This window comes from Bubalus kerabau, chromosome 20, assembly GCF_029407905.1.
Source record: "Bubalus kerabau isolate K-KA32 ecotype Philippines breed swamp buffalo chromosome 20, PCC_UOA_SB_1v2, whole genome shotgun sequence".
Classification (NCBI taxonomy): Eukaryota; Metazoa; Chordata; class Mammalia; order Artiodactyla; family Bovidae; genus Bubalus; species Bubalus kerabau.
The window spans coordinates 32,312,501-32,336,495 of record NC_073643.1 but is presented as its reverse complement, the minus strand read 5'-3'; the positions used below and the strand labels follow the sequence as shown (position 1 = coordinate 32,336,495).

Genomic DNA, 23,995 nt, shown 5'->3' with positions numbered 1-23,995 from the left:
TTTTTTTTCAAAGACAGTTAACTAAGTATTTACAGACACAAAAGGGGTTACCTAGCCTGCTGAGTGTGAGAAATTCTGGGTCATGATGTTTCTTTAATCACAACTTCACACCCCTCTTTTATAGCCTACTATGCCTGGTAAAGCTGGAAGAGGGAGATAGAGTCCATGTAGCCCCAAAGAACACTGATGTTTCAGGAAACACCAGTTGAGATGATACAATGATGATACAATGGTATCGACCTGAGCTCTGTGACAAACCTTTCTGAATTGGGCTAGTACAACAGAGAAACTATTTTTACTTACTCTCAATAAAAGTCAAAATTTTATTTAAACAGCCACATGTTGCCAGTGGCTGCACCACACTGGGACAGGCTCACTCAACTCTATGATGAAACTTCAGGGTTGAGAACTACTGCAGAAAGGCCTGGCCCATGACCTATTAAAAAGAGTGGAACCAATCCACTAAACATTCATTTAGCTCCATCAGCTGGCAGAGACTCCTCTTTGAAAGCTTTATGTGTCATCTTCGTTAAACTCTATCCAATACAGGATTGGAATCTATTCATTTAAAACAAACATGGCATAGGAGAGATCTGGAACTATAAAAAATAAAATCTCATTTTTTTCCTTCTAGTTTCAAATGTGTAGTAACAAAATGGAGTAATCTAGTGCTTCAAGTAAAGAAATACCTACTAGTTATTTGCAGTAGCATGAGGGAAGACGAACGAGTCCTGTTTTGGGGCTTCCTTCCTATTACCTGTTTTGCCTTTGCCTTGAAGTGTTTCTCTTAATAACACTGGAAATATAAGCCTATCCTCCCCCCACCTTCCAAAAATCTGCTTGCTACTGAAACACTGTATCTGGCTCCACTGAAGAACTTGGTTGTTTTCGACACAGTTCTTGCAGTTTATCCAGAAGTGCTCTCTCAGAAACCTGCTGCTTCTGCTGCTAAGTCGCTTCAGTCGTGTCCGACTCTGTGTGACCCCATAGACGGCTGCCCACCAGGCTCCCCCATCCCTGGGATTCTCCAGGCAAGAACACTGGAGTGGGTTGCCATTTCCTTCTCCAATGCATGAAGGTGAAAAGAGAAAGTGAAGTCGCTCAGTCGTGTCTGACTCTTAGGGACCCCATGGACTGCAGCCTACCAGGCTCCTCCGTCCATGGGATTTTCCAGGCAGAAACCTGCAGCTACCTCCAATCCAAAAGAGCTTAGCAGAGCAGGATTACTTGGTATCAAAGTGGAGCAGGAGCCTGTGGTCCTCACTCCCACCCACCCTGTCCTTGCCTGCCTGTGGAGAAGCCTTAGCCAAGGAATAAGCTTGATCAGAGAAGTGAGAGCACGCAGAAGAAACACAGGAAAACAGAAGAGACCCGATAGTAATACTGCAGCCACGAGGCACAGTCACAGACCTTTAGTCCCTCCTCAGGGGCTATGGATAATATTCTGAGCCATGTCCTGCAAGCTGTTTTTGCAGATACTGAAATCCCCACCAGGCAGGAGAAGTTAACTACATGATGGCCAGAATGTAGCCACGACAGAAGCTGCCACAGTCCCAAGAAATGGCCTCAAGGAAATGGGAACTGACCGACCCTGGAAATGAAGATTAACTACTGAAAACAATCAAGATGATGCTGGGCAGACCACCAATGACCAACTTCAAGATGACTGTCAGAGCTGACTGCGCTGTTTCTGCATGTAGCCCCCTCTGTCTGTCTATAAAAGCTCTTGCCCCCTGATTATCAGTGGAGGGAGTTGGCCTTTGGACAGGCGCCTCCCCCAACTCCCTGTTGCTGACATCCAAAATAAAGCAAGCTTTCCTTTCCACCCACTTGGCCAACTTACCGGCTTTTGAGTGGTGAGCAGCTAGACCTGGGTTCACTAACAGTATGAAAATCTGCCTGAAACCAAATTTTGAATCACTTAACAAATTAAGTCTGTTTCACCACTGCAAGAGTCCTAAATCCAAAGCATTATTTGTACAAACTATTAAAAATTAGATTCCTCTGAGATCTAATCAAAGAACAGATCAAAACAGAGTTCCAATTTGTTAGGAAGACTCAACCTTTCTCATGTCCTACTAGTGAGAAATGTCAAATACTGTTGAGGAAATACTGACAGAAAAAGATAAACATGGTGCTGGAAACTGAATGCTGGGTGAGGCTTTGGGTTGGGTTTTCCTTTTTATTCCTCTCTTGAAATGCTGACTCAGCCAACATCAGACACACCCCTCCCAGCTCCACCCAATTCCTACCCCAGGCTCCCTGCTACCTGATAAGAGCAAGCTATGGAGATGGCACCACCCTTAGGAATCCCTCGGCAAGCTGGGCAGACGCTGGGAGCTCTTTTTCACCAATGCTGGCAACTTCAAGACACACATTTGCAGAGCAAGTGCTAAAGTCTTGCAGAGCACTTACAGGATGGAACTGATCTGGGGGTCACGGGGGAAGGCAGGGGCGACCACCTCTCCACCTTGGGCCCCACTCACTGACCAAGCAGAGGAACAGTATATCTCAGCCCAAGCAACCGGTCTAATGCTCATGAATACACAACTTGTAAAAAGCAGATGCTGTTAGGCCTAAGAGTATCCGAATGCCCAGGAAAGTCATGGGTGCCATTTGTAAACACAATGTGGTAAACCCCTTGCCACTGCCTGGTTTCACTGAAATTCTCATACCATCATGAATACTTGAGATGTTACGCTAGTATTTTACAGAGAAGCAGACAGGGGTTCATCAGAGATTAAATAACTTGCCCATATTCACAATCTGGACTCAAAATCAAATACACACTTGTGATTCTAGGCCCTTTGTATAATATTCTCCTCTGCCCAGATAATGGGAAAAATAAACACGAACCAGGTTCCTTTTTCAACATGCTCATTTTTGGAAAGGACCTGGGGATTAGCTTTTATCCTGCTTATAAATGGCATTCAATAAATATTTCCGAGCAGACGATGGCAATGGAAACTGCAATGACCAAAACAGGAAGAGAGCAGGCGACTGCTGCCCTTGGAGGGCTTACCATCAAATGCAGACACTGATGAAGGGAAAACAGGCATCACAATCATAAAACAATTCCGAGAACCCACTCTGCTTTCTGGCTTCTTGGCTGAAGAACATTACCCTAAACACCACAGTGCTCTTTAAAAGGTAATGAAAATGATAATATAAATACAATGTCCTCAAGAAATATGCATGGTCCTTTCCAGTTCTGTGAGGAAGATCATCAAGTCCACTGGGTTCTAGTTCACTGCCAAAAGCCCAAACTCACAGAAACATTCAGCAAGTGCAGGCCCATCTTTTGGGAGCTCACCTACAAGAACAGACAAGCCCCATGATATGGGTACGAAGTCATAAAATGTGAAAAGAATGTCATTCTTGCAGCTCTGGCAAAGGTCTTAAGACTTGGACCGTTTCTACCCCAAAAGCAACAGTAAAACAGAAAATCCCTCCCGGTTAGCACAATCCCTGACAACAGAGAGGCAGCTGAATTTTCTGGAGACTGTGAAACACAGGTAACCAGGGGAAATCAACACCAAGCCAGGAGAGAGCAGAGAGGGGATTTTTACCAGGCTTGACAAATGACACCGTGATTCACACCCACCGCTGGGCTGTCTCTAATAAGCCACAGAGGAAGCAGCCAATCTCGGCTAATTACCAGATAAAAATATATTGTAAGGACTCTCATTAGGAGACGCGGATGGAGGTGATCTAATGATTAAATGCTGCAATCGACTGACCCACCATCAATGCACACTAGTGCAAGATGTCACGGGAATATTTTGTAGAAACAGTGATTTTATTTCGAGGAGGGGAGGCAGTAATATTTGTAATGATGGCTATGAGGTAAACTAATTAAAAGACAGTTCGGAGAGGAAGAGGGTGGCTGAGAGCAGCTGTGGCCGTTCCAGAACCAAGTGCCAAGTCTCCATAGAGGAACTGCAGTCAAGTGGAAAATTTCTGCCTGACCTCTGCCCTTGCTATTAATTTGCAGGGAAACTAATGACACATATACATATTCCCACAAAATTGTTCTAATTGCTAATTTGCCAAAGGAGCCCTGATTCCAAATTAAACACGACTGTAGCCTATGAGGGAAGGAAGAACAAAAAGCTGTAAACTCCAAATAGAGGGGGCTTCGCCTCGTGAAATCATTTGAAGGCTGAACCAACAAGTTAATGAAATGTCAACCTTGTCAAATGTGATCGAAGTTTCTTAACTTTTAAACTCAGGCTGCATGATCACATGCTGGTCTCGAGGAGAAACCATCTCTGGGGAGGAAGGTCACTAGGGGGTGAGAAGATGGAGCTGGGGGAACGTTTCAAGACAGGTTCTGTGTTCAAACCAAACCTGCTCTTTTAATTAAGGTCTCTGAAAAAAGTGGACCCCTCCACCAAACCCCCCTCAAATTAATTACAGACTTAGAAGAGCAAACTGGGAACAGTGAGAGATGTGCTGTAATCTTGAAAGATTCATCTGAATTGTAAACTACTAAAGCTTAAAACATTCATCAATTAAAAATGAACGCACAAGTGCTTCGTTCTGACTGTAGCTCAGGTTGGAAGAGAGAATTTTTTCTTGGGGCCTAGAGCAGGAAGGGATGGGACTGGGAGGGTTTCTTTTCCTATTTTTCAGATTGTGTTCATTTTCTATTTAAAAAGAAGTTGCTATGTTTAGAAAAGTTAGTAACTCTGATATTTTCTACATGGCGAGTTTCCATCATGTGATGATTTCGGCAAAGATAATCTCTGAAACGCCAGCCAAAAGCTGAATTCTTATGTCACTTCAGATTGCCATAGGGTTTTTTATTTTATTTTTTATTTTCTGTCCACTCTCAAGTCCCGGTTTTTCTCCCAGGACAGTTACAGGGGGAGTCTCCTAGAAATCTTACCCATCCAAACAACTGGAACTGCATCAGCTGCCCAATACTCAATACTCTGCTGAGCCCCTCTGTGAAAGAAAGATTTATCTTTTCGTTTTTAAACAGTAACCTCTGCTCTGTCTTTAGAAGACGGTGAGTCACTCCTATTTTTTAAAAAATCAATGCACTGCTGAAGTAAACCCAGGACAGAAACAGACTTGTCGTAAGGATTCCCATCAGAATCCCTGTGTGTTTTTGTTTGTGTTCCTGCCTTGTCTCAGAACAGATTCTGAGAACAAAAGGCAAACCTGAAACCCAGACTCTGAGGGACCCGCTGCTCAGCAGGGACTCTTGTGCCCACTCGTTTTTCTGTTGCTGGTTTGACTGACCTGAGCAGGTGAATTCTAGACACAAATCCCTTGCGGTCAGAGATGGCCTTTCTGAAGATGGAGGAACCAGAGGGATGTTCCCAGACCGCGGGGCAGGGTAGGTGGGTGTTGCTGGGCAGGGGTTAACCTTGAGCACAACTCCATCTGCCTAGTCCCACCACCGCCTGAGATCTGGGCCCGTGTAGGACAGTGACTGAGAAGGTGATCGCCATGACACCGAACCTCAGCACGGGGGCTTCAGGAGAAACCATATGTAAACATTGCTTGTTTTTGCAAATCTCTTTTTATGACAGCCTCAAATTACTTCTCCAACTCAACAGCCAGGCTGCAGCCAATAGCCCACAGGATCATCCATTTCATTAAGAGTTAAAGGACCCCCCTCCACTTTTGGGGGGCTGGTGGGGGACACACACAGTTTTTATAGTAGCTAAGAACTACTTCCAAACAGTCCTAATTGCTATGGTTGGAGGAAAAGAGACTGTGTACAAAGGAAAATCTAATACTGCCTTTCGCTTCAAAGAGCCAAGTTCCTGTGTTTTATAACATTATCAGAAAGGAGATTCTACCTACACTGTAGTTACTTGCCCACCAAACCTGAAGGAATGTGGTTTCACCAGGGTTGGGAGCTGTTCTCTGGAGGGTAGGAATACCCTAAAGCTAAACCTACCTCTCATGTTCTCAAGATTATAAAATATGATTTACAGTATCTTCCCGACATTATGATAGTGAAAAAGTCTTTTTCAAAACTCCTTAACAACTTAATCAAGTATTAATACAGACATGCTTCTCAGGGGTAGTGGTGGTTATTGTTTTATCCTCTGAGTGCAGCCTCCCTCCAAAGAAACATCTCAGGAAATTCTCCATGGAGAATTCGCCCTCAAGCAACCCACTGTGGTGTTTACCTCGAGAACATTACTGGTACTGCGTTTGGAACAAAAGAATATCACTCTCATTAGGACAGATTACGATCGCTTGATTTTTCACTTGTGCTTCTCTGAACATGGAAAAGAGATGAAATTTTGGAAATGCCAGCCTACAACACTCGTGGCCATTCTGACCATGTGACAGGTCCAGCTTTACCCACTGTGTAACTCCCGTGCTAGAATCTGCAGCTGCTCTGGTAAACATGGCCCAGCCTTAATAACATTAAAAGCTTATAAATAACATTACAAATCAAAAGCTTCTTTTGGCTGACATCGGCTACTCTTTGCCTTCCTCCACTCTGATCTTCATCACAGACTTTCCTCTCCCAGTTCCCTTTCTCAAACACCCGCACCTATCTTAACCCTCGGCAGGAAGCATGAAAGCGGATTTCCTTCTCCTCCTTCCCATTCCTCTTTTACGTCGCATCTCAGATGGCACTGGTGCCATGAGTCTTCCTCTCTCCCACCGCCAGGGACGGTGGTCCACACACTCACGTGGAGCGCAGCTCTCCCACAAGACACACTTGAGGGCGGCACGGGTCCGTCCTATTTTCCTACCCCGTGTTTCCCAGTCGCACGTTCCACAAATATTCACTGATGCAATTACTTTGAATTTAAATTCAGACATTCTCTTTACAAAAACAGCGTGCACTGCAGTTTGAGTCCTGGGTATGATTACAAAAGGAGGGGTTTTTCTCCTTTTAGAAGACTTTCAAGCAAGCAGGGAGAGATGCTACAGGAGGCACCTGTGGAACAGGACGCCCGTGAACCCCTGTTCAGCTCACCCAGATACTTCCCAGGGTGAGGGGTCGAGGTCAGACCCAAGTCTGAAAACTTGGGACTCTCCCTAGATGAGAATATCCTCTGACAAGCCAAATGGGAACATGAGTTCCACAACAGGATCCAGCAAACACGTCTAGGGGCTGATGTCAGAACAATCCAAGAAGGTTTTGGCAGCTTCTTCGATGCAGTGAAATGGGAGCTGGCTGGATGACTGGACACAGCAAATGACACTTACCACCCAAATGGCATTTAGTGAAAAGCAACGTTTACAGCAAAGCATTCTATCACTTAGTGACTAAGGATTTTAAAATAAACACCAAGTTCCTTTTAAACAGAAATGGAAAAAAGAAAAAAACTTCACAAACTTCCTGGCAAGACTCTAACATAAGCGTCCCCAGCAAGGGTTAGATCTGAATCCCAGGAACTGCTTCTTTCAAATCAGAGTCTAAGAGGATGCGCGTCTGAACATACACCATGTGTTCTATTATTTCGGGAGGAATAAATTAATTACAGGCAAAGGGGAGTCTTTTACACCTTAGAACTGATCAGATAACTCTATATCCCTAAAGTTGAAAGAATTGAGGGTTTGCTCTATGCCTGTGCCCCCTCCTCTTTTTACAGCAAGGAAGTAAAAATGTGTGCAAAACACTACATGTCTACCTTTTATAATTAATTTCCCAATGCCTCACCTATACATATTTTAATAATTTCTGATTTATAAGATGGTATCTATAATAAAATTTTCTATTTTCAAATAAATGAAAAGAAGGCAGGTTCTCTCTGGCAACAGAGTGTCACACAATATCTGCTTGTCAGGCACCAATTTTTACTTCTTACATGTAAGTTAAAGGATAAGGGATTTATAATGCTGCCTGTGAAAGGAACCACTTTTCACACACAAATGTGATCTTTTTTTTTCTTCCAAAGGGTAATACAACAGTACATTTACATAAACTAATCCAAACAATCTATGTATTTGACAATGGCAAACCTCACACAGGCGGCCTATTGTTGGTTTACATCTTGGAGTTCTTTATATTGGCTTGTAGCATTGCTCTAGCTGTCAAAGGTTTGACTTGGACTCCAAATAAATGGTTATAGAAGTGCTGTGCAGCGATATTGGACTTCTTTGCAAAAGAAAACCTGCTGTGTATGAATTCAAAAGCTATTAATTTTTCAGTCAAAAATATTCGTGCCTATTTCTTTTAATAAAGAAATACTGTGCTGAGCTACTAAGAGATAATGTTGACTAGTGGTAAAGAATTTTCAATAGAGCAGTTAAAAATAAATTTAGTAGGAGGTCCCCTTCCAAGTTATAATTTTCTAGCATGTAAAACATTTTTTTAAATACTAATGAAGACAAACCTTCCTGCCCTGTATGTTTCCGCCAGGACAGCTCTTCCCTGTTAACTGGCTGCTTAACATGGGTCCTCATGGAGAATCTCAAGGGTCCCTTCTGTGGCCTCTGGAAGCTTACGTATATGGCGCTCCAGGCCTGCATCCAGCCCCATGATGGCTCGTGGAGTGCCCCGTAGGGCGTCTCGATTCCTTTTCTGCTTTCATCCCCCCTCCTCTCACCAAGAAGCCTCATGATCCTAAACGAGTCCATCCTAGAGTGCTGAGTCCACACATTATTCTAATCCTCATATTTAATATCTAACCTCATATTACTGTTTTTAATTCATGGAGTAAGTCATCTCATTCTCTCCCTTGTCGCTGGGTTTAGAGACGCAAACTCTTTATCCTGGAGAAAATCATTTCCCTAATGAATGGAAACCATCTGAAGATGTCCAGAGAGTTCCAAGATGATCAGCTCCCCTTGCCACCAGCTCAAACCACTGAAGAACTCAGTGGGATCATGCAAGGATCTTACCAATTTGCTTTAGCGGGGTTCACATTATTCTAGGAGCCTCATTAAAAGAAGGGGTTGATAGGAATAGCACCTAGAGCAGGGTTGACTAATGACTCCACAATACCAAAAGGCCTTACTCTTTCTTTCGGGTGGCCTACACGTTTGGTCCTACAGCCATTTACTGCGAAATACATGGAAACCAAGGGCTCTTTCCTAGTAAAAATGGATGTGCAAAGTGTTTAATGATTTTATGTCCTATATCTCAGTAATGTGTTCTGTTTCAGACATTAATTTTGTCTGCCAACTGCATCTTGGCAGGCTACCATATTTGCTGGGTTAATAGTCTGACTCCGTTTTATTTCTATCACCATAAATCATACATATATGGGTGTATGTTTGCTTTATTTATAGAAAAAAAACAGTCAAAACAGATAAACCAATACTTTGCCATTACGCTGCATCATTGCATATTGATTAAAATTGCTGGTACTAACTATAGATTGTCAATGCTCAATTAATTTTCACACAGTGACTCCAAGCAAAATCAAATAAAAGCAGTGTACCCTTAAATTTTACAAATCTTAAAAATCAAGAAGCAAAGCACTCTCTCCATTGTGAAAAATTAGTTGAAGCAACTAGATTTTGAGAACTGTATAAGTATATGAGAAACATAACTGAAAACCATCAAGGTACAACAGGGAGTGAGGCCCAAGACAGGATCTGGGGTCCAGATAGCATCCTTCCACTTTGATATTGTCTGTGCTTGAATGACACTTTTCAAGGTCAAAGAAAAGGGAAATAAGGCAAGTAGTAAGAGATTCCTGAAAGTGAGATATAATTTCAGGGTACCACATTTGATCTCATTTGAAGGAGTCATTTTCACTTCCAACTCTCTAGTAACCATTAGATGTTCTCCGGTAATTACAGCCTCTAACTCTTTCAACATTTCCTCCTTCTTTCCTCTCAGACTGGACTGGACCATCCCTCAGCCCTTTTCTCATACCCACTGTCTCTTGGCTAGACCATGCCAACATACATTTTTTTCTTCTGCCTTCCTGGTCTGGCAGTCCTCTCTCCGTGTTTCCACCAATGAGAAATCAGAAAGATTGCTTTTTGTTCTGTTTTTGTTTTTTCCTTCCAAAGAGCTGTCATAGAATGTTTTAGTATATTGGGGTAGCATCACTCATCTGTCTCAAAGAAGAGCTGATTGTGGGGTCTCGTGGCTGAGGACTGTGCCTGAATCATCCCGTATGTATCTCCCTAAATGCCCAGCACACTGCACTGTTCATGAAAGGTAACCAGAACCAGATGAAACTTAAGTCTTTCAATAGTCAAAGCTGCCAGACTGGGATCCTCCTTCCTTGCGGAAGGGAAGCAGAAAAGAAATAGTGTCAGGTACCCCCTGGATGTCATGCAGTACTTACGGGCTGAGGGGCAGTTTTGGGTTCTGTAGACTTCACGTGCAGGTGGGTCATCATGGCTTGCAGGCGCTCTTTGTCTTTTGCAAGCTGGTAGGGAGAAAAAATGCTCTGTTATTTCTTTGAAAACAGATGCAATTACTCTTTAAATATCCCAAATGATACATGTTCCAAATTATACTATGGCCCCCTGGCATAGAACAAAATTTGCATCACTGCTTAATCAGTTTGAAATTTATACGACCACTGCCGAACTCCGAGGTACTGGAGGTGTCGGTGTGTGATTTCTCAACACAAGATGCATGAGCCTTTAACTGGGAAGCCCTAGACCTACTGGCACCAAGGAGTCCCATGTAACACAGACAGCTACAAGACAAAACCGTGAATCACGCCTATTAACCAATCTGATTCATGAGGAAGCCAAAGGAAAATGAGCTAGGGAACTGAAAACTCGTAAATTCATCTGTTGTGGTTGTGGAGAAACTCCTAGACACACAGATACACTTATGCAAAATTAACTCCATCTTTCTTCACAAGTAGACAGAGATGCAGACAGTCCAGGCAAGCAATTTTAACAGGGCAGGCAGATAGCTACAAGGGGGGACAAGTCCCCATTTCCAAATAAATGTACAGAGTGTTTACTCATTGACGGACTCAGTATCTGAGTACCTACTATGTGCCAGTCACATTGTGACAAAAATTCAAGTCTCCTCATTCTAGAAAACATTCTCTTCTGAAGGTACATGAGTTCCTAACTGGATGTACATAGTAGGGACTCAGATGCTATTTGTTGCAGGCTGCTTTCTTATGCTGGCCCTGGACTGTCTCCTACACAAAGGTGTCTTCAACAGTTCAAGACACTTGAGCATAGAGGACATAATGATGACTGTAGAAGAGGTAGGAAAGGTATCCCCCCAAAGATACTGGTTTAGTTAAGAGAAAAGCTGCGGAATTTGGGGGAAATTCCACAGAAGAGATTAATATGAGACGGGAGAGGGAGGGAGGAGGGGAGGGAGAAGGAGGAGAGGAATGGATGGAAAAAAATCTCAGTTCAGGACGTTTACAGGCTATTTGTCCAAAACAGTGCCTTAGAATTGGGAAGGGACTCAGTCCTTCCATGTCACATAATTAACATTAAATCTTTAAAATATCAATTAATTTTTTGTAAGTCTAAAATTATTTCCCCCCACCCTCAAATCAAGTAAGACTCACTTTTTAAAATCAAAGTGCATTTTAAGGGAGGAGGATGTTTCAAGAATTGGGGGAAGGTGGAGAAAAGGGAAAAAGTAGAAAAACAAGAAGGAAAAAGCTTTCAACTTATCCTAACTCGATGACTCAGTCTCAAGCCATATCACATTTGATTTTTTTTTTTTTTTCCTTTTTATTCCCTTGTGGTGTGGTTCGGGGAGGAATAAATTAAGAAGTGGGGGTAGGGGTGGGGAAGCCTTACAGTGTTAGCATTTATCTTTCAACAAACAGGAAATGAAAATGATACCATATTAGGAGCCACTTTATGTTATTCACCCTCTGTTCCTTAGTCAGTTATTGAACAGCCAAACTAAAAGATGCTCAGAACACATAATGCTAAAGGAATTCAGTTTTCCAAAGTGGCTCGGTTAGAACAATTAAAATGTTAGCAGTGGCATTTTTCTACAGTTATTTGTTTTTTATGTAAGTGTTCTAAGTTCTTCAGTGTTACAACTAAAACATTTTTAGATTAAAAAAAATGGTTTGTTTTAAAATTATCGTGGGACAGAGGAATAGAGGCATCTCTGTTATTCTTTTTAAAAACAAGAAGTAGTCTGTGGTGCTAAATGCTACAAATTTAAGGGTGGGAGGCAATATTTACTGAAGAGTCTGATGAATATTAATCGTGACTTAATTTAGGGGTAAACACTGTTGATGGAACAATTACAAAGACCAAGTAGAAGGAGGTCCAAATTCCCAGCATCAAAAGAAACCATTAGCTCTATGTTCCGTCTAAATGTCTACCAGGCTGACCTTTTACTGGTCAAAAGTGGTACCACCAACATGGCAAACACACACGGAGAATCTGTGCACCCAGACACCTCCACAACCCTGGTGCTTTGCTGCTGGAGGGAATCTTATTTCTTCATAAGAATATCACTTAGATTCATCATTCATTTTGAGAATTATCCAGGTTCCTTATTTTGCCTCAACCTCAAGCCTACTATCCTAACTCTGCTTTACTATAGAAGACAGGCAAGGTTACAGAAAGAGGCAAAAATACGTTTTTGTTTGTGTTTGTTAGCGCAAACTAGCATGTTATATATAGTCTTGGGAAGGATTTTGGATTTTTATCATTGATAACAGTTCTAATACAAACTTTTGACAACTGAAAGAAAAAAATCTCATCAAATTCACTTTTTATTTTTATGCAAAAATGGCCACAAATTACACCTAGTGAAATCAGCTCCTCTCTCTACGGTAGCTGTCTTGCATTTACAATACTCACTGGTCCTTCAAACAGCTTGCAGATTCTTTGCTGTTTTTTTATGCCATCATTCCATGAGCTCAACACCCCCATCAATTTTCACAGCATCCCTTCTTTGTTAAAATATGGGAATACAAACATTTAGTATTAGCAAATATAGTCTAGCATTCCCTTATCAACTGACTCCCATGACAGGCAAAGAAAAGGATGGAAAATTCAGTCCAAAGGTCACCTAAAAATCTGGCTGACAGATTTATACATCCTTTTATGTTGTAGTATGAAAAAAGAATTACTCTCTCGGAGCTTTCCTGGTGGGTACAGGAGGAGTATCTAGATTAAAAGGAATGACAACAGGCCACACAGTAAGGGGAGCTGTGTGTGCAATGTCTGTTTAAATTAGTAACCTGGTGCACCAATCCTGCAGAATGACTAGAGTCAAAAATGGGTTAAAAAGGACGTGGGCTAACAGACTTCGAAGGATTCGAATCCTGGCTCTGAGACGCTGAGCACATTATGTAACCTTTTCAAGCTTTTCACTTCTCCTTCTAAATATGGAATAATAATCTCTGAACTTTGAAGGGTTGTTTTGAGGATTAAATAAATTCTTGCACATAACAAGCTTAGCACAGAGCCTAGCACTTCATGAATGCTCAAAAAAAAAAAAAATTTTTTTTTTTTTTTTTTTTTTAAAGTAAAGTTAAATCAGTCTAGTCTATCTAGGCTTCTACTGACTAAGTAGATGTTTGGAAATTGGATCAACATAACAGAGGTTCGATGGAGTTTGCAGCTGGGCTAACTGGAAAGAGAATTTTGACATTTTAAAGAAGGGAACAGGAAGCTAGGAAAGATGATGCTCATTTCTCATGGATTTATTCCCTTGGTTCTCACTTTTATCTGTCCCTTGTCCTAAAGAAATGTTTTTTTCTCCCCTTGACTAATACAGGTCACCCCCTCTTCTATTCCCCATGGCCTCAAGTCAGCCTTCAGATCGCCAACGCTGGCCAAGAGTATAACAGGGGTATCACTCCATAACTGCTGAAGGCCAGGGGGCCCCATGCACCATCTTCAAAGGTAAAAGCTAAGAAGATTACACTCATTCTTTTAGCAGAGAAAAGGCAACGTGGGCTGAAGTTCATTGAACACAATCATATTCTACACTCTCAGGAGGACTAATCATTTTAAGACCAATTTGGTGGTTCTCACTCATGAGAAAAGAATTCTTCCGAAAAAAGTGAAGAATTTGGGAGACAGAAAAAACACTAGAATTACAGAGGATGGAGTGAGGAAGGAGGCCAGGCCACTCATTTCATTTCACAGGCTGTTGAGGCTACTCCAAGGCCTCTGGTTCTCATGCCGTGTTTCATAGTTGGGGGGAAACTGAGGTTCATGGGGAGAACTTAACCTGAGGCCGTGGAGCTAGGAAGGGACAACAGTAAGACTAGAACCCAGGTGACATGATGCTTGGTCTGACTTTCCCAAATGGGTGATCCCTGGCATCACCTGGGACACCACCTGAGAACTCAGATCTTTGCCTCCCTCCCGTCTCCTACCTTGACCTACGCAGGCAGAACCTGGGGTGTGTGTATGTGTGCGCACACACGGGTGCACAATGTTAGCCACACACAGGTTACAAAGAAGCAAGCCTTGATTAGTCAACTGAGGTCCCCAGTTTCAGCGACTGGGATCTGACCTAATCTTGTCCAGTTCTCCAGGGGAGGGATGCAGGAGTAAATGCTTCTAATAAAGACACCAAGGGTCCACGTTTAATGAAGTGCGTTGGGGAGACACCACTCTCTTCTATGAAATGAGTGTGCCTTAGCAGGAGCATGCTCCATACCCTCAGCCACTGGTACACACTGACAGTTCCAACAAAACTGATGGAGGCAGAATGGGTCTTGTTACCTGGTCTCTTAAGAGCATACTATCAAAAAGAGGAAAATAAGTAAAAAAAAAAAAAGTGGGGGGGGAGGGCAGCAACTGGGAGGAGGAGAAATTAAATTTTTCTACCAAACTGAGTATTTACCAAATAGCTATTTTCCAGCCACTCTATCGAGCGGTGGTCATTCACAGACCTTCACAACTCGGCCTTGAAGGCCAACTCGGGCTCTCAGCGGGTAGGCAACCTACGGCTCATTTCACCCCAATTGAAGAATTTCCCAACTTTTATTGTATTCTGTCACCATCTTAACATTCCTCACGTGTTATTATTAAAGACTCTCTTGACATTTCAAGCAGACGCACTCGGATACTCTGTCATAGTCTAGGAATTCTAATGCTCCCAGAGTAAAGCAGGATTTTAAATTATGAAAAAGAATCGTCTTGGTTTTCCAAGCGGGGACGAGGAAGGGAGACACGCTGAGACCCTCCCTCCTTTTCCTCGGCCCCTGTCAGAGCAGTGGTGCCACGAAGCTCTGATGCTGTTAGCATCTCTCTGTTGCCACCACCCTTCGAGCTTGTTCAGAGTCAGGAGACTGGGGAGTCCCAGTTGTGAGGTGCTGTCCTGAGTACCGCTTCAAAGGGGGTTGCTGCTGCTGCTAAGTCACTTCAGTCGTGTCCGGCTCTGTGCGACCCCAAAGACGGCAGCCCACCAGGCTCCCCCATCCCTGGGATTCTCCACGCAAGAACAAGGAGTGGGTTGCCATTTCCTTCTCCAATGCATGAAAGTGAAAGTGAAAGTGAAGTCGCTCAGTCGTGTCCGACTCTTAGCGACCCCATGGACTGTAGCCCACCAGGCTCCTCCGTCCATGGGATTTTCCAGGCAAGAGTACTGGAGTGGGGTGCCATTGCCTTCTCCTCAAAGGGGGTTAGAAAGGCCCAAAGGGCATCAGAGACAGGTAACATACGAGCCAACGTCCCGGAAGCTGGTGTGATCACAGACAGCCCTGCTGATGGCTGATGGCGGAGGGATCACATGAGTCCCCACGGTGGCGCGTCTGTGTGAGGCTGATTGTCTCCCTCCGCTGTTGCAGCCTGTGCACTCCCCTTCCTGCTGACATTTTCTTAGAGCTCGCAGTTCCTGGGGTGGATGGATTTGGACACCTTCCACGTGGGCCCAGCATCACCGAGCTCCAGCCCAGGCCCCGCCTACCACGAACTTCTCAGGGAGAAAGCTCCTTGAGGCAGAGGAGAGCAGGGCCCCACTGGCCATGTTTCCAAACCCTTGATCTGCAAGGCCTGGGTGTATGCAGAGAACCTGGTGGGGTGGAGCGGAGTTAAAACCTGCTACTTCAAAATGTCTCTCTGGCATGCAGATTATTATTTTGAGCTTAAAAGAATCATGGCCCCAAAGACTCGGAAGCTCTGACCTTCCTTTGCCTAAAAGAATTGCAAGGGCCTGTCAGAACAGAGCTAGCACTAGCGGATCTGCACAGAGTACAGGCCAGGAGGTGGGGGGTGGGCAACTCTGCAGGGCCCTGAGGTCAGAGTCCACTCTGCGCCCCACTGTCTCCCTGTGGTCACACAACATTTATTTACTGACTTTTCCATCCCCCTGTGAACTGCCCTTCTCCCCTTTGAATTTCCAAAGCCCTACTCCCAACACCCTCTTTTGTCTTTAGCTGAAGATGGTATTCACTGCGAGGGTTTGGATCATTCTGATAGGTGACTCAGTTTTCCTGGGTCTCTCCCATGTATACCATCTTGCTAAACTTTTGCTTGATTTTCTCCTCTTACTTTCTCTCCTGTCAACTGAATTCTTAGACCAGGCAGAACTTAAAAGGGTAGAGGAAAGTGTTCTCCTCCCTAACAGAGCCCTGATGACCCCGGGTACAAAGCCATTCAACAGCACTGAGCAAGAAAGGAAGACAGATTCCAAAGGTGGGGGCCTGCCCATCACCTTTGAACAAGTTAGATCTTCTACACCTCAGTTTCCTCATCTTTGGGGGGCCGGGGGGCACTATGCTGACTCTCAGATGACGATCACCATACACTTAGAAACACCTTCTCAAACAGCAAGAAGAAATATTACATTGAACATGCTCATTAAATGTGAGACACATACTGACTTCCAAATGTTAGAGTCTCCCTTTAAAACATGACCCTTGGGGTGAAAGAAACACGGTTTTGAACTGGGGGCTGTGGGGATTCAACGAACCTGAGGGTAAATTCACTAGGACAGCGTCTTGGCTATAGAGTAGGGACTTGATAAACATTCTTTCAAATGGTTTTCGAGCTCCTTAATGCAACAAGCAGAACATGGGCATACTAGATATTTTCTACAGCCAATGGATTCAAACAGATCATGAGGGTAACCAACTCATCCCAGTTTGCTCAGGACTCTCCCCGTTCTGAAACAGAAGATCCCAAGTCTCAGGAACCCCCAAGTCCCAGGAAAGCAAACTGCAGCGGCTGGTCACCATCACATCCTGTTGAACAGAGAGATTAATTTTACAAAGAACCCAACATCCCTCCACTCTCAGTCTCCCTCACCCCACAACCTAGGCACATCCCTCAAGTGGCTCCTGCCACCTGGAACGTCCTTGCCAGGCTCTTCCACTGACCCCTCCACGGTGACTCCCCCACCTCAAACTCTGCCTGGAGGGCAGTTACAGACCTAGCAGTCTTACCCGCTCCACATTATAGGAAGGAGGAAGCCGCTATACTTATCTATATCCAGGGCTTGGAATACACCAGGTGCCTGATAAACAGTGACTGAATGGGATCAAATGAGTCGTGGATAACAGGTCTACATCCCTCCACCCCCACCCTTGCCAGGGCCAAGCAGATGTTCTCCAGCAGCTGGGTGGCTCCTATGCTCCTTGGTTGCTTTCAATATTCACTTTAAAGGGTCTTGGGGCTGAGAAGTTGTAGGAAACCTGTCCTGGGCCCTGCGCCTGACACATGCGGAGCCCTGGACATGATGAACAGGCCAAACCTTCAAGGCTTCTTTTTTCTTTCTTTCCAAGCCCGTCTTTATACACCAAAGAGGATGAGCTAATGACTGAGCAAGGTTACGTGGTCACAAAGCAGAATTAAATTGAATAAATATGTCCAGAAAACTGTATTGATACCATGAACGTCTCAGCTTTCTAAGACAGATTAAGTCCATCCGCAGACTTCTTTTTTTCCTGTTGTCTGTTAAATCAGATGCCCTTCCCTTTTCTCAAAATGGAATTCTGACCCAGCCACTGAGATATCTTTTGTGTGATCTCATCGCCAACTGAACGATTGAGAAAGCTCACAAGCGTCTCCCTCCCAATCGAATGAACCCAGATAATGGGATGAGTACGGATTTAAATCCAGGGGACAGTAGGTGCTCAACTCTCAGAAGCAACCTTTGGGTGCTTCTGTACAGCCCTGGCCATGGCGCCGGGGGTGGGCAACCAGACACTCACCATGTTCCCACCTCTGGCGTCCTTGCCCTGTGGGGCAGTGAGCTGGACATTTCATGACCCACATAAGACCACACATACTGATTGTGGGGATTTTTCCTCCTCCAGTCCTAACTCATTTCCATGACTGCCTATTGTCCAAAAAAATCTGTCAACAGAGAACATCTAACAGATGCACTCTTAAAATACATTCCCTGACCTCAAAAAGGACATTCCCTGTCCTCGATCCAAATGATTTCTATGGTGTCCATCTGTCTTCATGCTAGGCGCCCAAGTGTCCAGGGTAGGACCTCATGTAATTTCTTGGCTTCCTGGTAACAGCTGAGGTTAATCCCCATCCAGTCCATTGATAAATGTCAAAAAATTACAACTGCCTTTGTCATAATGAAATGAACTCAGAAATATTCAAAAAGGCTTTGAATGCCCACTAAGATGTCTTTTCGACACCTTCTTCCCTCAGTGAAACCAGTAACAGGGTGTAACATAAGACCTGAATTAACCATCATTTCACTGTCAACAAGTTCTACGTAAACAGTCCACTGCTAAGAGAACGTGCATTATATACTTTGATATCTTCCAATAAAAACACACACAGGACAGATGCCTCTCACCCACAGTGCTGCACAGATAGGTCTAAATTCGACTCCATAATCCAACATCCCGATTTCTGCTTGGTGGCTTGAACTCTGCCATGAGAATCTTAAAGGCTTCTCCATTTGGCTCAAATGCAGATAACACCAGGAAGGGAAAGCAGCCCCGCCTCTATCCCCTGAGGCGAGCGAGGTGATCTTTTTAAAAAACTGAATCAAATTCTTTTATGGAGGTTTGACTGCAGGTAAGAAACACCAAGACCTCCTGTTTGGGGTCAGAGTTGAGGTTTCTGGGGTTTAGATTTGGGGTCTGGCAAGCTACACGGGACAGCACTCCAGGGGTTTCCCTGGTTTTGGTCACATCTGGGGCTGATGCTGCCCTCCCAAATTCTCCAGTGCAATCCTTTCACAGTGATTCTCCAGGGTAGACATAATGAACCTCTGGTGATCTCTCCTCTAAGATCCAATTTGAGCTTATTGGGTTTGTTTTTCCAATGGGGGCACACGTGTGACCTTGCCCCCAGAGTAAACGCCAGAGGCCTCAGTACTGCTCTGCTGAGAGAATCTGGGCGGTGGGGGGCTGTCTCCTCCTCTTCTGAGTGATTGCCCTTTGGGAATATGCTCAGGTCTTGATTGCTCTTTCCTGTTGTGCTCAGAGGTGCAAACAGTTTTCAAATTCAAGTTAATACACGGTAATTGTGTAATAGACTTTGAGATAACTTGGAAATTCAGGTACTTCCTGGACCAGGAAATGCTTTAAGGGAAACAGAAGTAGCCCTTTTAGGTCAGTTTGTGCAGAGCACCCCTCTACAAGAGCAGATACATCATGCTGAGCAGAGGGGGTATGTGTAGGGGGGGCCAATGTCAATGGGAAACAAGACAGAAAGGTTGCTGAGACACAGAGCACCTCTTCACACACTCCTGCTGCTGCGCAGACATCGCTTCCCCAATACCTCAGACTCTACGGGCACAACAACCTTAGCCAATTACAAATCCAGACATGGCGCATGAAGTGGCAAATGGGGTAGCACGAACACGGAAATACAAATATCAGAGAAACGGGAAACCTCGAATGAGTGGCTGTGAGTCTAACTGCCCTCTACACCAAACTCTCTGCAATCCAAATATTGTCCGCCTAATCGTTGATAAGGGCGTCGGGCGTGGGTTCCTTCAGTACTAAAAACTGCTAACATTTTCTTGTGTATTTCATTAGATTAAATAATCACTATTTGGGTATGGCCCTAATCTTGCACTGAAGTCTTCTGAGCATGTTTCTGGAGTTTTCAAAAATGCATTACTGAGAGCAAGCACTACCCACTGAATCAACAGTGCCACTGGAGACTTACTTACAATCTTTTTTTTTTTTTTTTTCTTTCTAGAATTTAAGAACCAGGAGGACAGCCCCATCTGTCTCACTCATTCTTTTACTCCTTGGTGGCTCCAACAAGGTTCTTCCACAGTATAGGCTTGGGGTGATGTCTGCTAAATGCATAAGTAGATAAATGAATGGATGGATGAATACCCCTCAGCTAGCTCTCCACGACCACCACCAGCAGCAAGGACTGGCATGTAAAGCTGCCCTCCTGGGAACCTGACCAATATGGTGACACTGGTTTTACACGCCAAGGTGAAGAAGAATGAAGTAAAAGGGGTGAGCTGGCCCTTAGGAAGCTAGGAACCTATGAGAACAAGTTGCTAAGAATGTGATGCCAATTGTTTTTTTGATTCTCTAGACTAAGGATTGCTTAGGAAACTTTTTCTGCAAGGACCAGCCAGAGAGTAAACATTTTCAGGTTTAGGGATTTTCAGCTTTTAGGCCATAGGGATTCTGTTGCGATTACTCAACTTTTCTGTTGTACAGCAAAAGCAGCCACACATAATGCGTAACTCAAAGGGCATGGCCATGTTCCAATACAACCTTACACATGGACGCTGAAATCTGAATTTCATATAGTTCATTCTTCTTGTGAATCTTACCTCCCTCACCCCAACTATTCAAAATGCAAAAACCTGTCTTAGCTCATCACATGTGGCCCAGGGGCTGCAGTTCTCTGTCATCCTTCTAGCAATCCTCACAAGCTTGGAAGAAATGGAACTCTTCAGAACCAGCCCTGCCAACTTCCATTAAAGCAAAGGTGTTCAAAAAATATCATAAGGAATATCACAGGTAACTACCACACAGTAACTTGCAGAAAGATGAGCATCTCTGATTCTTATTAAAAGCTGAAAAACCTGCCTTGGGTTTGAGGTGGGACTGGAGGATGAAGGGACACCTATGAATAAATGAAATCCGCAAAGAATCTAAGAATTATCATATAGGTCTGTACCATTGCCAGGCCACGTTCACCAAAACAAAACATTAACGCTACCAGGAGATAACCATCTGACTTACTGATCGTCTAACTCCTTTCCTTCTCCCAACTGCTGCTTTTGGATAATGAGGGATAATGAGTAAAAGGTTAGTTAATCGTGGCCTTGCACTCAAAATCTGCAGTCTGGAATGTCAACTTAGGCGAACCATGACAGCTCTGTTCAACAATTTATTCTGGCTGATCATTAAGAATTTCATCAATTAAATACATAAATGCAAGAATCTGGACCACTTTATAAAAACACCACCACCACTGAAACATGTAAGTTCAGGAAGCAATAGCCATAGTGCTGGTCCTATTCAATCCAGTCCTTCAGGGGCTTCGCATGCTTTAATCACAAGTGAACTCGGGGAGTGAGATAAATACACTCCTTCTTTCCTTCTCAGTAAGCATGTTGAATTTAAATATGTTTCCAAAGACTTATCTAAGAATTTGGGGGTGGGGGAGGGGAGGTTTACAATGTGCCCTTTGCCTGGATAAATACCCCACTGTCCTTGTGAGTTCATATCTATAGTCTGAATGCAAAAATACTTAAAATAACTTTCGACACATACTAACTAAAAAAAAATTAATAATAAGTGATCCATCATAACTAATTTAAAAAAAACTCTTTCTATCCTGGAAAGTCACAACAAAAAGTTTTAAGTGTGTTTTGGCTGATTTTTCTCTGCAACTATTTGAAGCTATAAATGACTTAACTCAGTAAAATTCCAGATGTAATTATCTACTGTACTTAGCCCAGGGCTCTTCATATATCTCGGCATTGCTGTCTTGCATACAAAATAGGCTTTTCAATGGCTGGTAACAATATAATGTACAACACTGTTTTAATTTCCCCGAGTCGGCTAACCTCTTGCCTACACTAAACCAGCCAGAGGAAGAAGCCACAGTGAGTCATCAAGCACTCAAAAGCATTTTGGAACTCGGCTGCATAAATGGGGTTTGTAGGGTCAGCCTTGTGCAATTGTACATTTTAATCATATCCATTTCTGACCCAATTTTTACTTTTAGAAACTAATTTTCTATTAATTATACCAAGGAGGGAATGACTGCTAAAACATAGTGCTTCATCAACAAGTTACATCAGGAAGTAGAACTCACGTTTAAAATGCACCCCAACCAAATGTGATCCACAGGAAAATCTGCACAAGTTAATTTTCTGTAATCATAAAATATGTTCTACATGGCCCAGTGGATTCCCAAACACATGATTCTCTCCCTCTCTACATATAAATGGTATGCACATGATATATACTGTATGTACCTAAATATACGTTTGTATGTATGTGTGGATGTGTGTACATATTTAAAATGTATAATGAACTCTCAGTTGTTCTCAGTGATGGAGAGAAAAGGGGGACAATGAAAAATGATGCATAAATCCACATATACTTTCTATTTTAACTTTGGAAAACAGGCTTGCATGTGTACTGGCTTGCCCTGTGTTGCCCACACTCATGTTCTCTCTCGCTCTCCATTTATTCACTCCCCACATCTCTCCCCAGCTTGTCTTCCTAACTTCGGGTTAATAATATTAGCAACAGTGGGGGCTCAGACCAACAACAGATAACCAGTAAACTTAAAAAGGAAAAGAGAGAAGGGAGGTCAAGTGAGAGAGAGATGCAAAAGCTAAAAAGCAGTGGCTGAGGCTTGGCGGCATACACAGAGATGCACAGAACTGTGAGATGTCTGAGCAGCAGTGTCCAAGAATGAACTGAAGCTGAACTTTCCCAAAGAGGAAAATAAATAAAATACAATAACATAAAAGAAGATCAAAGAAAAGAAAGGACAACATCAGATTTTGAACCTTCCATTCAATAATGAGTACACAGGAACTCATTACAGAACACTACAGAAATTTGGAAGTGGAGGAATACTGAGGTAATATCAAAAATAAATGTGGTTTTTACCTGTAGCTCTAACTGCTGTACAACCTGCATTTGTACTCTACATTGGGCTGTACTTCTATCGTCCAGCGCATGCTCACTGTTGAGATGTCTGCAACAATACATAGAAAATCATTAAGTGAAATGGAGAAACAAAAAAGGAAAATTTAAGTTACCAGGATGTTCACGCATCTCCTAGGTCTAGTTTACAGTCCTGCGGAGGGGCTGCCCTCTTCCATCCCCACCCCTGCAAACTGCCGTTACGTATCACTGAGCTCAGGGTCAGCAGCAAATAGAGGCTTCCAGGGAGAAGTTGTGTGGGGCTGCTGGAGATAACCACTTACGCATAAATAACGAAATTTACGAACTTAAGTTGAGGCTGCCATTCAAGACCACCTCAATGGGTAGACATCTGAGACAGGGCCCACGAGGTATTTCAAAACAGTCTAATTTATATGGGTCTGAATATGAGCATTTGTTCACAAGAAAACTGATTTCACATCACTGATGACACATTCTTATATTGAAATGCATAAACATGAATGTCAGAGACAGCAAGGGGTGGAAAAGCAACTTTATACGTATGAAATCTGCAACATGAACCTACACATGCAAATCATATACCAATGGGGGGGGGGGCGGGTGGGAAGGATGCAGACAACTTTGCAAAGGAAAACTCTGCCTGGGTTCTTGACTGTGGTCTGGATATCCAGTTTACAGATGGTTCAGACTACACGCTGAGGATGCCTGTTCTGTGGTCCTTTTACTATTTACTAGAGTTTCCAACGGGAAAATGGCTAAAAACCTGAAATTTCAATGAGTTTTACCATACACAGGAGCTCTGGTAATCAAAGGGTTGAATCAAAGCCACAAATCTGAAAACTAAAAACCGCTGTATCCATTTTACTTAGTCTTCTTATGAATGCTGCTTAATTATGTGAAAAGATGTTTGCCTCATTCTACTATCAACATTTTCATGATATTTAGGCCCTCAACATAACTTGGATTTAAGATAAAATTACTGAAAACCTTAATAACAACAGCAGCAAAAACAGGAATAGTTGATTTTTAAGACTTTAGGGTGATACTCTGTTTTCAGTTGCTTTTTCCAAATGTGGTTTAAATAAGCCATTGAG

The 23,995-nt window shown here is 43.3% G+C and overlaps 1 protein-coding gene across 24 annotated transcripts in view; it reads right to left on the bottom strand.

Moving 5' to 3' along the window:
* Nucleotides 1-23,995, bottom strand: part of FOXP1 (forkhead box P1) — a 714,382-nt gene that overhangs the window by 20,059 nt on the left and 670,328 nt on the right. For 23 of the 24 annotated variants that reach the window (XR_008705966.1, XM_055557294.1, XM_055557289.1 and 20 more), the window contains 2 exons: nt 22,884-22,971; nt 10,233-10,316 (listed from right to left, as the gene is read on the bottom strand). Coding sequence is in view for 23 of the 24 variants with exons in the window: in XM_055557294.1 (XP_055413269.1) it covers nt 10,233-10,316; nt 22,884-22,971 (172 nt within the window). In the remaining variant the exon portion in view is untranslated. Of the gene's footprint in view, nt 1-24; nt 9,582-10,232; nt 10,317-22,883; nt 22,972-23,995 lie in introns of those variants that run through there. The other variant, XM_055557312.1, reaches the window with a different exon arrangement.